Genomic DNA, 17,236 nt, shown 5'->3' with positions numbered 1-17,236 from the left:
TTTCTCACGCATCTGTCAAAGTGCATCTTGCTGCCATTTCAAGATATCGCAGAAGACCGAATCATCCATCTCTTTGGTCTCAGAGAGTGATAAAGGAATTCTTGAAAGGATTGTTCAGAGTTTTTCCTCCAAATAAACATCCATCAGTGCCATGGCAACTTAACACAGTCCGGGCACAGCTCATGAAATCACCTTTCGAACCAATTCACAAAGCTGAGCTGCAGTTTGTATCTTGGAAGATGACTTTACTCCTGGCTCTGACGTCAGCCAGAAAAGTCAGTGAGATTCAGGCTTTTTCCATCACAGAGCCGTTTCTTCAGTTAAAAACAGACAAGGTGATCCTAAGAACAAATCCTAAATTCATTCCGAAAGTCCCTTCGGATTTTCACCTCAATGAGCCTATTGTTCTGCCCACATACTTTAACGACCTATCTTTGGCAGTGGAAAAATCTTTGCACACATTGGATATCAAGAGGTGTTTAAAATTTTGACAAAACAAAGTCCTTTAGAAAGACAAATCATGTGTTAATTGTGTTTGCTGGTCCCAGGAAAAGTTTGGCTCTGTCAAGGACTAGCATATCCAGATGGATAACCTCAGCCATTACTTGCGCCACAAGAAAGGCGGAAGTCCTTTACATTCGACAGTTCGAGCTCACTCAACCATAAAAATGGCGACTTCGGCCGCATTGTTTGTGGGAGTATCGCTCCTGGACAGTTGCAGAGCGGCAACGTGGACGAATATCCACACGTTTACCAGGCACTACTGCCTGGATACAGCTTGGAAAGCAGATTCAGCGGTGGGACAAGCCGTACTACGTCACCTGTTTCATTAAGTTATTTTCCTTACTATTTGTCAAAAAAGCTGTTTTTTCTTGTTAATGTTTTCTTAAATGTTACATTGGATAGTACTCACTAATGCGTCTTTGGTTTTTATATAATATGTTACAATATGGTACATGCTGAGACACGCAATCTATTCTATCGCAATGAGGAAGCAGAGCCTTAGGAAATATGGGTTCTATCCTGGAAACGTAGTACTGCTCTCTATTCTGATACAGGCATGTGAATCTGTGAAATATTCAATACAGGAGAAAAACAAGTTACTTACCTGTACACTATGGTTCTCCAGTATTTTCATCTTTCATAGATTCACATGCAGCCCGCCTGCCTCCCCGTTTCTCAGGTAGACCATTTTTATCTCTGGATACTTCCTTGGCTCACACTATGGGCAGGAAATCTGAGATATGATGGGTCTGCTGGGGATTGTGATCTTCGGCACTGGCGTCTCACTGGCTGGCTTTGGGTCCACATAATGATGGTACTGGGCTACCAAAGTCTATGCTTATCTATGCAGTTTTTTCTATTTACTGCTATTTATTTCCTTTACCGTGAGACTCCCACCATGACGACGGGGAAGATAGAAGCATGTGAATCTATGAAAGATATCAATACTGGAGAACCATAGTTTACAGGTACGTAACTTGTTTTATCACATACCTAAGGATCTGGTGCTCAGCTATGGCGTAGGATATGACCTAGACAACTGTTTTTCTGCCTATTAGGTAGCCCTTGAGATGCACAGGGTCCAGTAAGAGTTTTGTGGGGCCTTACTCTGGAAACACGTCTTCAGTGGGGGAAACTCCTTGCTTACACTGGAGGTGTGCGATCATATGAAGTACATCCCAATGAAAACCATCCTCATCACCAAGTTTGGACTCACCCCAGAAACGTACTGCATTAGGTTCAGGGATAGCCAAAAGATGCAGAACCAGTCCTAGGTAGATATTCTGGATTACACCAGCAAGCCACTCCATGGTTGGGTGCAGGGCAGCAAAGTTTATGATTTTACTGTGTTGTGTGATCTGATACTAGAGAGCACATGTTCAATATCTGTTTTGCAGAGCTGCGTCGGCATGTGTTTTACCCTGACCGGAGTTGCTGCTTGAGTATGTGTCCTCACCCCTCACCCAGTTACCCAATTTCCTACACTCACTTTTCACCACTTCTGTCCAACTCCAGGCTTAAGCTGGCCACCCTGCTCCTTGCTGTCACTTCTGCTCCAGGTTGAGTAGCAGCACTAAGCTCTCTAGAGTCAGGTAACACCTCTTTATGCTGAGGAATAACCTTTTTCAAGAAGCCTGCTTTCTGCAAGAACTGAGTTCCCTTTCTTCTTCCTGCCCCTCGTACTGCTCCCAAACCCACCTACCGCTATCTCTTCTAGCAAATCCCTAGGCCGCCTGTGCCTCTCACTTTTATTAAACTTCTGCTGCCTTTGGCCCACCACCTCTCCACTGCTACTACTTGGGGCCACCCCGCAATTCAAGCCCTCCAACCCCTTTCCAGGCTGTCTCCTCTCATATGCACTCAGAGGCTTTTCTGCACCATGTACTGCCTTCAGTGCTCCTGCCTCTAGCCAACACTCCTCACCTCCTGCACTACCTTCATCCACACTCCATTCCAGCATAGCAGCTAGTATTGCTGAAGAATGCCCATGCTGTATTCCTGCAGAACTATTCCTTCTGCTTCCTGTCTGCCCACTTTTCACCAACTTTTGCCCACACTCTGCTCCATCTACTGAAGCTGCCCTAGGTGGCAGGCTACCAACATGTAACTGCAACATCCTCCTCCATAGCGCTTCATCCATTCTGGGCCGCTGTCAATCAAAGACTCCTGCAAAGATTCCCATGGCCACGAGGCAAACTTAAAAGCTGCCACGCGTTGCTAATGCACGATCCTCATCTGTGTCTTACTCCTTCTGCTGCTGCTGGCAAAGGATATCATGGAATGGTACCTCAAGCCATCAAGACCTTCCTGACTACCATTCTTGCTTCACTTGCTACCCCGGCCTCCCTACTGACCACCCATCTCACCATTTTGGTTTGCACAGGGAATAAGCACACACTGATGCTGCCATACCCTTAGTGGCCTGACGAACCAAGCAAGCCCAGCCTCTGTATCCAACCACTCCTCCCCACTGATGCGCTAGAAGATTTTCATGCTGCACTCTTTTCAAGAGACAGAGCGCTTCCTCAACGTTGGCATCGCATCCCCCTAAAACAACCTTAATTGCTAAAGCTAAATGCAGGTTTAAACTTGCCCCAACACTTCTACACTTCTTGCAGTCACCATTTAGCATTCCTTATAGGAAAGACGTAGCCACCCACAATGTCTTCCCAGGCACCTACTAGCCCCACCCCAAGCCTGCTAGCCACCAATCCCCTGCCGCAGTCTGCCTAGACCCTGTCACCTGCCCGAAATGCCTGGTGGGCACACCTCCCTGTGGTTGTCTGCCACCCAAGTCCCTATTTTACATGTTTTCTGCATGCCCACAGGTGGTTAATAGGATCTGTTGCAGAATTGGTTTACTTGTATCTAAATTAGATCTCTGGTTGACCTTTGTTTGTGCACTGGTATGTGTGGAGTTACACATGTGCATTACTTTCTGCATAATGTATAGGTATTTTACAGGAACAAGGCGTTCTTACTTTTTGAAAGTCAAAAATTGTGATAGTGTTGTTGAGATGCAACTGCCATAATTTAATGTGAACATTGAGCCTTGTCTCAGCTTCTCCTCTGGGTCTTAGATTGGAACAGAATGCACAGGATAGTGCCGATTTAAACCTTTATATAATTGTAAATACCTATAAATGGTTGGACCACTAAAATCCACTTATGTTCTAAGGTTGGAAGAAGGCAGCCCAGATGACATTGGATTGCATCCTGAGTCTGCTTCCCAGAGAAGGAATCCAGGAGAAATTGTAAATGAACTCTTCAAAGAGGCAAAGGAACATGGAGCCGTTCCTGTGGAGGAAGAGAGCAGTAAAACTAAAGTAAGAATTGTACTGCAATTGTGCTTACATGAAGTACATAACAACAAGGTTATGAATACTTGTTGAAATCATAGCAACAGTCTTTTGTTTTGGACTCTTGCCTTGCATGCGAAAATATGGGCTATTTTTCCACTGAATCTGTAGTGCACCCAAAAAACAAATAATTCTGAAACTTTCTAAAGTTTAACAGAAGTGTGGGCATGTATCATATGCCTGCCTTGTTTGGAATGCATCGCATAGGTCTGTCAAACATTATCAGCTGATAAGGTGTGAAAAGTGAGAGCCATTCAGGTGCTATTGCTGCTGCTTAGGTCAGCTAAGCACTGGTATTTTTCCTGCCTAGAACAGCATATGGGCACCACGTCATAATATACATGCCTACTTCCGTCTTCAGGTCCTAGTTTCGCACACCCAATGAACCTAGAATGCAGGCAAACCGCAATAGTTCGTTCCAGCATTTTAATCATTGGCATTGCATTATGCTGAATAATGACACACAAATTCAGTGCACTGTATAAAAGCATTCCAGTTGGGTCTTATGACTAGGTGTAGTTTGGCAGATGTCCTTTATGTAGTCATTCCAGATAGCCCACTGGATCTGCGGATCCGACAGGTCTCATGGTGAGATCTGATTGGCTGCCACCACTTCAACCAGGAAATGGTGGAAGCCATCTTGGGACTCAGCCCGGGTCCCAAGAAAACTATTCATAAACAGAAGGGGGTAGGGTAGGAATACCCTTACCACCTAGGCTGGTGGGCTCCCACATGGACGCTGCTGGGTGTCCAAAACGTAAAAAAAAAGAACTTCCCACGAATTCGCAGAGAATCCACGCAGAATTAAAAAACAAGTACGGTCTCCTATGTTTGTTTTGTTTAGCCTCGTGGGTGGGCCATGTCCCGGGGGAATTGTTTATGTAATTATGGGGGAGGGGGTGCACGCAACCCTTTCCTGGGCCGATTTAGGTCCCATGGTCTGCCCGCAAAAACAATGAGAAGGGGGTGGCGCCCCCCCCTACCGGACCCCTACAGAAGCCATTAGTGACCCTGGGGACCCCACCACCCAGGGCTGTCCCAGGATGCCCACCCCAGGACATAGTGATTTCGATGCCCGCACTGGCACAGGTAGGGAAACCTGTGTTTGCTCCCACTTGGCCGAAACAATTTCAAAGCTCCTGCCAAGCGAGAGCAAACATGAAGTCTGCTCCCAGCGAGAGGGAGCTTTAAAAATGCTCCTGCCAGCTTGTAGCGGACTTCAGATCGGTTTCCCTGCCAGCAGTGGTGTGGGCAGGGAAACCAATCTGAATATTGCTCCCACCCGTAGGGAGCAATCTCGTTAGCTACTGCCTGCAGGCGGGAGCAATGCTGTCTCTCGCTGGATGCGGGGAGCCCCAATCAGGATATGGTGGGTGCCCTGGGAGGGCACGAGGGCACCCACTCTTTGTTGACCGGGCCATGGGGGATGGGGTCCACAAGTCTGAAAGCAGCCGGGGGTGGGCTCCCTCCTCCTTCAGCAATTGGCTGGGCCTTGGAGGATGGGGCTTCTGGGCCGCTATTGGCTTAGGGAGAGGGCCAAAATCGTCCGCGGGTGCACATTGCTCTCCTCTACCCTTTAGTAAGTGGCCAGGCCCCCTCCCCATTTGAAAAGGTGCTGGGTATGGGGTCCTCAGGGCTAAATGGCCTGCCTCTTCCATATGGCAACATTGTGTTAACTTATTACATTTAATAGGGGCTAACTGCCCTGCTACCCTGTTGCCCCACTTCCTGAGAAAGAAGATTGGATCTGCACCCTTCATCTCAAGCTGACTTGACTCCAAGGGTCAGCTTACTGATGTCTTGTTCTGAGCTACAGGGATATACCATGCTCCAGAGGCCTCCCTGCATATGCCCAGCTGACCTGCTGCCTGGAGCTGCAACGGTACTTGTCTGAGCCATGCTGGTATCTGCTGGAGTGATCTCCAAGAGCCCCTCAGGTCCAGGACCATTGGTGTGGAATCAGTTGAGCCCTCTCCCCATGAAAAGAAGAACACCTGTGGTTTTGGGCTCTTCAAGACTGCAAATGGGCCTGTTCACACCAAGAACTTGACACCCGCCAATGGGAAGCTCTGTTGAACCGGACTCTTCGTGCCACAGCAACTGCCAACAATGCCTGGCAATACATTATCTGCACTTTCCACTACAGCATTGACAGACCGCGGTGACCACCAATGGCAACCTCCAGGGACGACCATCTGCAACACCTGACAGGATCTTTAGGCTACAGCACCAACCATCGCGATGTTTGACCTGCTTTTCGCGCTACATAGATGACCACCCATGATACTCTAACTTCTTCCATCGCAAATGAAACTATTCAGGCTGGACTTATTGAAGGAACTTTTTCTGTGGGACTAACCTGGTCCCTGTATCGGGCACTCACTCCATCGTGGTTGGCCTGAATTTGTGATTTTCAACCAGCCTCGAACTACCAGATAGCCACAAGAGGCGCTTTGTGGTTTCAGGTGCTATACTTAACATACATCTTACAACTCAAATTAAATACTAAAATTAGAAGAAATAGGCCTGTTGAGGAGGCTGCGTGGCCCACCCCATTCCAAAAAGCCCTGCCCAGGAGATGGGATCCCTGGGGCCACATTTGTCCGGGGGAAAGGGAGCCATGCAGCCCCCCTCCCCTCATAAAAATTAATTAAAAGAAAAAACGGCTGCCAAGAGAACATCCCCGATGCCCTGCTCCCTTCTCCACCACTCTTTAAATGCGCCTCCTGGTGTGCTATTAGTTGGGGGGGTGAAGTTCCCTTGGTTCCTGAGGGACCTTGGGGGCCAACTCCCCTTCCCATTGCCTCCAATAAGTCCCACACAGCAGGATTGTTGCAAGGTCTTCCAAGGCCATGCACGCTTTCTCCACCACTCTGCAAACACACCTCCTGGCGCACTACTAGTTGGGGGATAAAGTTCTTTTATATGCTGAGGGTCCTTGGGGGCCAAGAACCCCTCCTGTTTTGGCCAGTAAGCCCCACAAAGCAGGATTGCTGTGCGCTGGTCAGAGACCCCTCCCCCTTTCCCCACCACTCTGCAAACATGAGTATTAGTTAAAAAACCATAGAAATTCACTGGAATAAACTCCAAAGGTTGCAGGGACTCAAAGGCTCAAATTTTACTCCTACAAAACCAGTGAAATTCAGCAGTTAAAGTGTTGCAACCAGTGATTTTCCTCATGCCTGTACTTCTAAACCTCTCTTGGTTCATTCCTTCTGTCTCTTCCCCCCCTCCTCTTTCCCGAATAGTACATTCCATTCCAATAGAATCTTGGTGTGAAGCTCACCTTGGAATGTTGGTGCCGTTGACTTGCTCAGTTGGTGCTAGAGGATCTGTATTTGAATGAACGCCCTTTGTTTAACCAACTTGTGTGGAGACATTTATTTAACGTATAGTTACCTGAGCTAACTATAACTTACGCCCCTGCAATGCACTGCTTATGACCTCTCATATTACATCACTGATGACATCTCAAATGCTCAGCTAACTAAAACTGCTGCATTTCTCTGGATTTGTATGAGTGAAATGTCAGCCTAACTATAACATCTCTGTAACCTTTGATTTATTTATATATAATATATATATATATAATTTTAATTACCTACTGGCGGTCGCCAGTATGTAGTTATAGTTAGGACCAAGTTTCCATACAAAGAACATTTTTTGTTTTGCTTATAACTTTGGCGTTGTTTGATGAATCTTCATGAAATTTCCCAAACGAATTCTTTGTTCATATCCGCTCCTATGTGGGAAGTTTGGGGGTGATTCGTCAAGGGGGGGGGGGCAAGGAAAAAAAGGGGGTCCCAAAACGTGTTTTCTCCATGTTAATTTCCATTGGAAACTTTAGACAAGCCTACAGGTCGAACGGGTGAACAAAATAGCCCCAAATTTGGCAGGGAGAAGGGTCTTGGTCTAGAAAGCACGCTTTTGCTTATTTAGTGTAAATCCGTTCAGTAGTTTTGGAGAAATATCAACATTTACAGACATCGATATATTTGGGAATTCTGCCATCTGATTGGCTGATGCGTTACGAGCACGAGCTTGCTGCTTATTGGCTGTGAGCGGTGCGAGTGGTTGCAACTAGGAAGTGTTGCCCGCCATTTTGTGATTCTGTTGAAATGAGTAAGGGGGAAAAAGGGCGAAAAAAGTAGGAAAGGGGAGGGTAGGAGCACTGTAACGTTTGTGGGGTGTTTAGGGTGTGCTATACAGGGTTTGCCGAGAGTGAGAGGGTGCTGAGATGAGGTGCTGGTACACTCGGGGATGAAAGCATGCGCCTAAACCATGAGCTGAGTGGTGTAAACTGATGTGGTCTGGGCGCTGTAGCATACTGGCTGCTGTAGGATAGCTGTGTAGGTGGTGTTGGTATGCGTTTAGAGTATAGCGGGAGTGGGAAGCAGACTACTCACTGGTACTGGTCTGAAGACTCTGGGATGAAAGCGTAAGCCGTGAGCTGATTGCTGTAAAGTGATGTGTGTGGGCGTTGTAGAATACTGGCCGCTTTAGCATATCTGTGTAAGTAGTGTTAGTATGCGTTAATACGATACAGGGAGTGGGAAGCGAACTACTCACCTCTACTTTCTGAAGACTCGAATGCAGTGTTTTAGGAAGCAGGAATAAAGAAATAATTGTGAAGAATATAATGCAGAATGTTGCAATGCCACAGAAGAGAAATGGTGAAATCAGGTGTGTCTGAGAAAGTGGCTCTGTGTAATAAAGGGATGGAGTCTGAAAGTTATATTATAAAGAGTGTCTTTATTTAAGTGCCATAAATGGATCCACTGGTGCAAGAGGTAAGGCATTCAGTTGAGGCAAATTCCAACCGCTTCTGCTGTATTCAAACATAAGCTCCTGCATCACTGAATTCCACATTACATGTTACAGTTCCATGTGGCATAAACAATACCTATTACACTTGAATGACTCGAAATTCTGTAATGAAAATAAAGGTAGGATACGATTAGCACATGTATCCTTTAAGAAAAGAAAAAAAAATTGCAAAGTGTAATCATCAAACTTCTTCGGTACCCTGGTACTCATTTGTTGTAACACAAAATGATCAACAGTAGAACAGTCAGCAATCTCTTGTACGGTAGATTCAATCTGGTGCGTGTCAGAATTGGTAATAGTTCTAGTCACATCAGAACTTTGAGGAGGAACAGAAAATTGTGCTTCTGAGAAGCACATTAGGTACCCTTCTCGTCAAACCATACATTGTCTTCAGCGCTTTCAAAAAAAATTCTTGTGCAAAGAGCTAAGGCACCGAGCTGAGGCAAACTCCAACCGATTCTGTTATATTCAAATCTGAAGCTGCTGCATTAGTGTATTCCACATTACATGTAACAGTTCCATGTGACATAAACAATAGCTATTAGACATGAATGGCTCAATTCTATAATGAAAATAAAGGTAGGATACGATTAGCACACTGTGCCAACCAGTTCCTAAACAATGTCGTGTTTTTTGATGTTGATCGCCAGCTCGTGAGTAGAGGCTGAGGATGAGTAAATTTGTGTGAAAGGGCTTCATGGATAACAGGCAGGCAGAGAGACGTGTGCACAAAAAATAGAGATGGTTTCAAAATGGATGTCGGGTTTAGGCTAATTTAGGAAGTAAATAGCGTATTTGGATAGGCCATACATCACCCATCCCTGGTTAGACTGGAGACGTACGGGGCAATAATGAAAACAGAGTTCAAATGCCTGAGCATACTTAGAAAGTTATTATATGAAAACAGTTCAATTTAAGTGTATTAAAAAAATTGAAAGAGAAAAAGTCAAAAAAGTTGGTATATATCAATCCAAGAGCAACGTGAATTTCTTACAAGTCTTGGAGATTGCAATCCGGAAGTTGTTCAGCGGCTTGAGATGCGTAATGTTCCAAGAGGTCATTGTTGCCATCATGTGAGAAAAGGGAAGCAATCCAATTCATATCTTCGAAGGGACAGTAATGTTCCTCGAATGTTGGAGCGGCAATTTGAATTGGCAGGCAATCTACGATGTTGTCAAAGGTCGTACGTTGCAGTAGAGTTTTCGCGGCTGCTCAGAAATCCCATTCTGCCACGATACCTTTTTGCGTTGCATCTGCCATTGCTCTACTGCCTGAACAATCGAGTTTATGGTTTTCAAGATACTCCATTACCTGCTGGATTTCGGGAGCGATTGTTGGGATGTTGGCAAAATCAAGGAGGGGTAAATCTAGCAGACTTCAAAACTTTCCAGTTAGCGTTTCTGGCACAACAAGGCTCGTATTGGATAGCGCCGCCAGCCGGCTACACGCCGGCATGGCTGCAGGTGGAGAAGGCCATCCTAAATATTGTAAGCCCTCCTGCTCTACTAACAGCAAACAGATACCCCCACACCTCAAAATCGATCTTTAAACACTAAAATTGCCCTACTAAAGATAGATAAGAAGCTAGAAAACAGCATCAAAGGATCAAAAAATGAATCAATCTAGGCCAATAGCAGGATTCTATACAAAGGTAAAAGTTTAACCTTCGAACCATGGATCGAGAAAGGGATCTACTGTCCTCTCCAATTAGAAAACAAAGCTTACCCTGTAACCTTCGCTCACCTTAAAGAAAGGCACAAACTAAATGATATCGAATTTTATAACTTCCTAAAAATCAGATCGGCTTTGTCCAAAGCCAAACTTTTATCCTTGCAACCGTCAATCGTTCCAGTTCGTAACTAACATAAATAAATTAGGACACCAGGTCTCGCACCTCTACAAACTCCTCCGTCGTAAACCCTCTAAACTTAACGACAAGACAGTAGCCTACTGGAAAAATCAAACTAAAGCCACTCTCAATGATCAAGAATGGGCCACACTATGGACGTCGGTTTCACGTAATAAGATATCCCCAGTGCTCTCACAAACAACATTTTGGTTGCTACACAAGGCTTTCTGAACCCCTGCACGATTACACTCATTAGGCCTCAGGGAGGAAGCAGTATGCTGGAACTGTAACAAAGAAAAAGGGGATCAAGCACACCTTATCCTTTACTGCCCAGCTCTCAATTCATTCTGGGGAGAAATCTTTAGGTTTTTTAATAAACTGTTTGACTACACTCTAACAAAAGAATTCTCCACTATAACCACGGCATTTATGAGTACAGAGCTGAGGTCAGAACACAACAGGGACCTTCTGGACTTGCTACTGACCGCAGCAATGAAAATGGTCCTCACTAACTGGAAAGACACCGGTAAGACATCCTACAAAGGATGGTTCAACTGGATCACACATCTTAGAGGAGCAGACAACATGGCTCTTCAGAATTCGCCCCGGAAACCGGCATCCAGAAGGAAGTGGAAATCCCTGGACACATTCCTAGACGCTTTTGAGCCCCCGCGAAAATGTGGTAGTCCGGGGAAGTCATATCCTGCACCCCAGGTGAAGCTTCCCCCCCCACCCCCTTCAAGAATGTAAAGGGGCCCTAATGGTACAAACCAACATGGCTGCTAGGTCCTACAGGGTTGTCATAAGGTGCAACAACTGCCCCACTGTATGTCAGACGTATATTATAAGCAATGTATCTCTCAGGTGTCTGCCCCCATCTCTTCTCTCACTCCTTGCTTTCCTGCTCCTTTCTGTTTATCTTTCTCTCCTTCACTGTTATGATATGTATGGCCTGCATAGTAGGATATGGTCTAAAAGCGAGTGGTCTAAACGATGCGTCCCCTGGAACAGATTTGCTAATGTGTTCTTGTATAAAAATTTATAAAAACATGTTGAAATAAAAAAAAATAGTATCACTTATTAGTAGTACACAAAGTATACTACTTTAATTTTTGTGATACCTTGGGATATATGCTTAACACTCATACATTTTATAAAACACTCACAATCACTAGATTATGTCATTAGTGATGTCATGCATAAAACTTAATAAAAAGATTCAAACCAAAATCAGTGATGCCATTTGAGATGTCATCAGTGTTGTCTCTGACCATGTCATGAGTGAGGTCATAAGCAGTGCATTGCTGGGGCTAAGGTTATAGTTAGCACAGGTAACTATAACTGGGGAATTTTACTGGTTTTGGATGAGTGAAATCTGTATAACGTCCTTGTAACCTTTGTTTTTACCAGTGTATTTCTAAGGTTTTTTAATTCTATTTCCTTACTATAACGCCCTGTAATCTTTTTACAGTGAATTTCTACTTTTTTAAATGTTATTTCCAAACTTTAACGCCCCTGTAACTTTATTTTTTGGGGGGTGAATTTCAAAGGTTTTTTAAAATTTTATTTCCTAACTGTAACCTTTGAGAGTGAGTGAGTGTATGGCTGTGTAGGTCGGTGAGTGGGTGTGCGAGTGGCTGTAAGGGTCGGTGAGTGGGTATGTGAGTAGCTGTATGGGTTGGCGACTTGTATGAGTGGCTGTATGGGCATGTGAATGGGTTTGTGAGTGCCTTTCTGGGTGGTTATGGGAGTGGTGGTTGGAGAGGAAAGATTGAGAAGACCGATGATAAAGAGTTATATAATAATACACATAATTGTATATAACAGAACTACTTAGTGGTTTAGAACAGCCCCTCTGAATATCACAGTAGTTTACAGGGACATCATTAATATTCTAGATTGTTTTGCCTTTGGTTTGTATTTATTACAGTTGCCTTCATTATTTTTACACAAAAAATTAAGGTAAATGTTTAGCATCTCAGTATATTACCAAGACCTGAGTAAGGGTAATAACTGATTTGTAAAAAGGAAGTTATGCCTGTGGGACCATATCGCCTTGGGGAATCCTGTTGAGTAGCCTTGGGGTCACCAATGCTTATTTACGAAGTGATATGTGAGCACTGTATGTTGCGTTTCATTTCATGAATTTGTGTTGGAAATGAAGCAATCTAATAAGATGGCGCGTTTGTGGTTCAGCTTTTCACCTTGAAGTTCATTGTCAAAATTTAGAAAGTGACCATCTTAATCTTCATTTTGTTATATGCTTAAATAGGGAACTTGTGTGTAATTTGCCAGATAGTACACTGCCATATTTGTTAGCAAATGTGTCCAAAGATCCGTTAATGTGGCTTTGCATCACCTATACCCTGCCACGCTTATAAATATTGATTACACTAAAATCTTAACAGCAAATATTTGGTAAAAAGAACCATTGCCTTGATATTGCGTTTGTTTAATAATTTTGCACTTTCATTTGTTTTAGTCATTTTCCGGTGGTGGATATAAACTCGGAGATTCTGATCAGATGCGATCGGAATATGTTTTTGGAGAGTGTGAATACGACTTTGACGAAAATGTAAGTGCCAAAAAATATATAGACTGGCTGAAAATGTCAAGCTATATTTTGAAGTGTCTTGACTTGCTTATATCAATGTTGATATCCATTCCCTTTGCGAAATAATTACTAGTTTTAAATTAACAATGTCACTCCCAGAAGTAGATGCTACACTCCATTTTGTGATTCACTGGTGATATTTTAACATTCTGAATTTGATTGAGAAATAAAATCAGACCTGGAAAATTTTCAATACCAGCCACATGTTGCATCAAGTAAGATTTGTGAAAAAGTCTGGTTCTCATTTGCAGGACTTGCCCTCTCCTCAAGACTTTATTTTAAAAATAATCCTATACTATAAATGTTACTACCTTGTGTTCAAAATACGTTGGCTATAAAATAATATTATTAAAGATGGATTTGGAGAGAATTTCTTAAAACATTTCAATTCTTTGGAGTCGCGACAGAACCAAGAATCTTTATTTCCCCAGCAGTAGCAACATAGCTTTCAAGGTGCTTAATTTCCTATGTGATACGTTTAGGCAATGCTGGACCTGAGGACAAAATGCAGCCTGCGTTTAAAACAAAGCAAGTGGCAAGGGGGGGCATTACAATGCCAGTGTTCTACTAGATCTAGGGCCGTATTACATAAAGTGCCCCTGGGGAGCAACAGGCATGTGCACCCGGTTTGCGTGCCCCAAAGGCACTTTGGTATTACAGGCAGGTTTTCCATCTGTAATTCCACTAGCTCTGGCGTGCATAAAGGCCCAGTACTATCTTCAGGGGTAGTTCCCTCATTTGCATGGGGGCGCGCCCCATGTAAATGAGGGAATCCCTCTGCCTCTTTGCCGGTGCCCTATTACAGATGCAGGCACTGGGGTAAAGAAGCTCTCAGGAGGCGCACGGACAGTGTGCCACCTAATAGGTGGTGCACTGTCAGTGCGCCCCCTGAGAGTAGCCGTCTGGACCGGGTAAGAGGGGGTCCCGTGGACCCCCAGACATCCCCTTGCAGGTGGCTGCAGTCATTGACTGCACCGGTCTGCAAGGGGATCTCTAATCCTGTTTAAAAGTGCAGGCAGGTGCCACCTGCTCTGTGAAAACACAGAGCGGCTTCAAAGCAACTGCTCAGTTTTTCACATGAATGTGCAGTCCCCAGGGCAGCGTGAGTAGCACATTGTATGTAATAGAGTACACTGTCCCTGTTTGCACCTGGCGCACCTGTTTTAAGGTGCGCCAGGGCGCACACAGGGAAAGTCCATCCTATACATGATAGGGCACCTAGTAGCTATTCTTTGTAAATCTGTAGCTGCAGAGACATCAGTATTAGCAGCATGCAAGTGATCTTTCAACTGGATTGCCTGTATCGGTGGTAAGGTTTGTTCTAGTCAGTGCTCTGCTCATGCGCAAGAGGTTCAGATATATTCTCGTTCTTAGTAAGAAAAGCCATGTCTTTAGCACCTATATGCTTTAGAACTAGATGGGGATATAACTGACATATTTGCTTGTACGCTCTAAAATGCTTCCCCACTTGCATTGTCCTTTTTGAAAACATTATTTAATACATAGCAACAGTATTCATTGCCAGCATGTGAAGATCAAGATACACACAAGCCTGCTTACAATGTTAACAGAGGATATTACACATCTGATTACCCAAGTTAGATGTCTACAAGGATTTAAAACAAAACTGCAGCATCAATTGATTTTAAAGGCAGATCTTTCTGTTTCAGAATTTTGAGCCAAACTTCTTCACTTATAATTGATATCATCCAACTAAAAATATTTCCACATGTAAAATAAAAGCATAGAAGTTACTGATATGGCATGCCCCCTCTGCTTGTTCATATCCTTCTAGTATGTCTAGATTGTAATCCCAGCTGACCTTGAACTGCTATGAGTTTGAAAAGATATGGGAAATGTCTTTATTCTTATTAAGATGTATTTGTTTTTCAAGGAAATCCTTTAACCTAAATACAGAGGAGCGACCTCTATGTCCACCATCTGCTCACTACCTTTCTAATTTAGATGATTTAGACAACACATCCTTGTAACTAAGGCAGGAAATCAATCTAGTGCTTATAGCAGAGAGATTCCCTCTTCACGCCCTCCAACTTGGTCTGCAAGGGAAGTCTTGCAGCTTGAGTCTTTTTTGCTTGGGTTCGATAATATCTGCGTGCACAGCACAAAGCTAAAATTATCTGGAGCTTTTGTATTGTGGCGGCATACATTGTACTTCTGCGCTGGGGACACAGATCTACACCCCCTCCCCAAGCACAAATTAGAGTGGGAGAGGGAGGTCCCTTTGGAAAATACATCTCCCTATTGGATTCCTGCTTAGGACAATCCCTGAGAAGGTATCAACCTACTAGAGGCCATAGATTTATGAAAGGGGGAAGTGCCCCCCAGGCCCACTCCTCCACCTGCAGGGTTCACTGTCTTTTTACTCCTGTGTTGCTGGGGGCAGATTGGGTTTATCTCCAAACAGCATCCTACCACAGAGGCAGAAAGCACTTCTAGACACAACAGACGTTTGTGTGAGTAAGAAAGTGGGAACGTCCCCTACTGGCATCGAACCACACCACAGGGCCCCACATAGTCTTTCAGCCCCCCAGGAGTCAGACTGCAGTAACTCAGGAGATGAGACATTGGTCTGAGTTACTTCCGGGGGTTACTTACACATACCCTCCTCCATGCATGTCTGTCTGAGGATAAGTGCAATTCTAGAGTCACTCTAGTTACCCCTTTAAATCCTCCTTCTCTTTCTTTTTCTTTGCTCGCTCAGCCCACTTATCCTTTATTTTCTCCTAATCTCTATACTTCTTGGAGGCCACCACTCTCCTGATTGCCACTGGTTTGGGGTCCCTGGTCTCAGTATAGAGGACTCCATTCTCCCAGTAGACCCTATAAACTCCACTTACATCACCCATCTCTTGTTTGGAGACAGTCTGCCTCAGGCCCTCAAGAGTGGGACAATCTTTTTGCCCCTGGCACAGCTCCTCTTTGGTGGGTCCACCATCTCCTTGCAATTCTGCCATGACGAACAGATCTTGCAGTGGTGGAGTCCCTATCTTAGAGGCCAGATCCTCCCCCTCAGGGTTTGATTCCTCCAGAAACTCGTGAGCTGTTTGAGATGACTCATGAGACCCTTGTTTCTGGAAGCTTGATCCATTGTTCCAGGTTCCAAGTTTCCAGTATTTCCCTGATGTGCAGTCTGTGACCCAGTCACAGCACATACCCACTCAGGGAGTTCCAGCATCTGAGCATGGACCTGCCTTTCCACCCCGACCAACCGGAAGCTTCAAGATAATTTCCCAGTAGACACTCTGCTGGGAGAGCAGGCGGCACAACTATCTTCTTAGGCCCAGTCTCACCTCCCCATTCCAAGCTCACAATTACCATAATATTGAGCTTGGCTCTGCTGTCTGCATAGTTAACCTGATGGAATGCACCAGGTAGGATCTGCTCTGGGGAAAGCAGTTTGTCCACCACAATGGTAACACTGGCTCCTGTGTCTCTTAGAGCCTCTACCCCAGTCCTGTTGATTCTAGGCTTCTGCCTGTACTTTTCAATGCTTCGACGTAAGACAGCTAGGGTTGCAACTTCCATCCTACCCACAGAAACGTAGGTCACCTCTCTGTACCCCTTACCCATCATTGGGCCAACTTCCATCCCCACACCTACACTAGCAATCCCCGGGACTGTCCACCAGTAGGGGCTTCTTTGAGCAGACTGAATCTCCCCTTTTGTGTTCTGGCTGCAAGCAGTCAAAACACTTCCCGGCCTTGGTATGGCCAAATAAATTTCCTGGAAACCCGTTCCCCTTGAAAATGGAATGGCTCAGAGAACCCCCTCTTTGTGCAGTATTTGGGAGACCTTTTGAGGACTCTTTTTTTCTTTTTATCGGAGTTACCCAGGGCTTTCCCCTGGGAGGGGGCCTGTCCTCCTTTTTTTCTGATCACCTCCCTGGTTCTCCTAGTGACCCTGGTAGGAACCCACTCATCTGCTGTCTCACCCAGTTCCCCGGGACAAGACAGTTTAGAGTCAACTAGATACTGGTGTAACGTCTCTGAGGTGTAATTAGCCATAATGTGCTCCTTCATGAACAAATTGTATAGCCCCTCATAGGTACTTACCTTGTTACCC

General features: G+C 44.8%; 1 protein-coding gene across 4 annotated transcripts in view; it reads left to right on the top strand.

Moving 5' to 3' along the window:
- Positions 1-17,236, top strand: part of UBXN2B (UBX domain protein 2B) — a 247,368-nt gene that overhangs the window by 79,930 nt on the left and 150,202 nt on the right. For all 4 annotated transcript variants that reach the window (XR_014961540.1, XM_085605571.1, XM_085605573.1 and 1 more), the window contains 2 exons: positions 3,683-3,830; positions 13,022-13,114. Coding sequence is in view for 3 of the 4 variants with exons in the window: in XM_085605571.1 (XP_085461697.1) it covers positions 3,683-3,830; positions 13,022-13,114 (241 nt within the window). In the remaining variant the exon portion in view is untranslated. The remainder of the gene's footprint in view (positions 1-3,682; positions 3,831-13,021; positions 13,115-17,236) is intronic.

Source organism: Triturus cristatus, chromosome 5_1 (genome assembly GCF_964204655.1).
Source record: "Triturus cristatus chromosome 5_1, aTriCri1.1, whole genome shotgun sequence".
NCBI lineage: Eukaryota > Metazoa > Chordata > Amphibia > Caudata > Salamandridae > Triturus > Triturus cristatus.
This window is presented reverse-complemented; position numbering and strand designations above follow the sequence as displayed.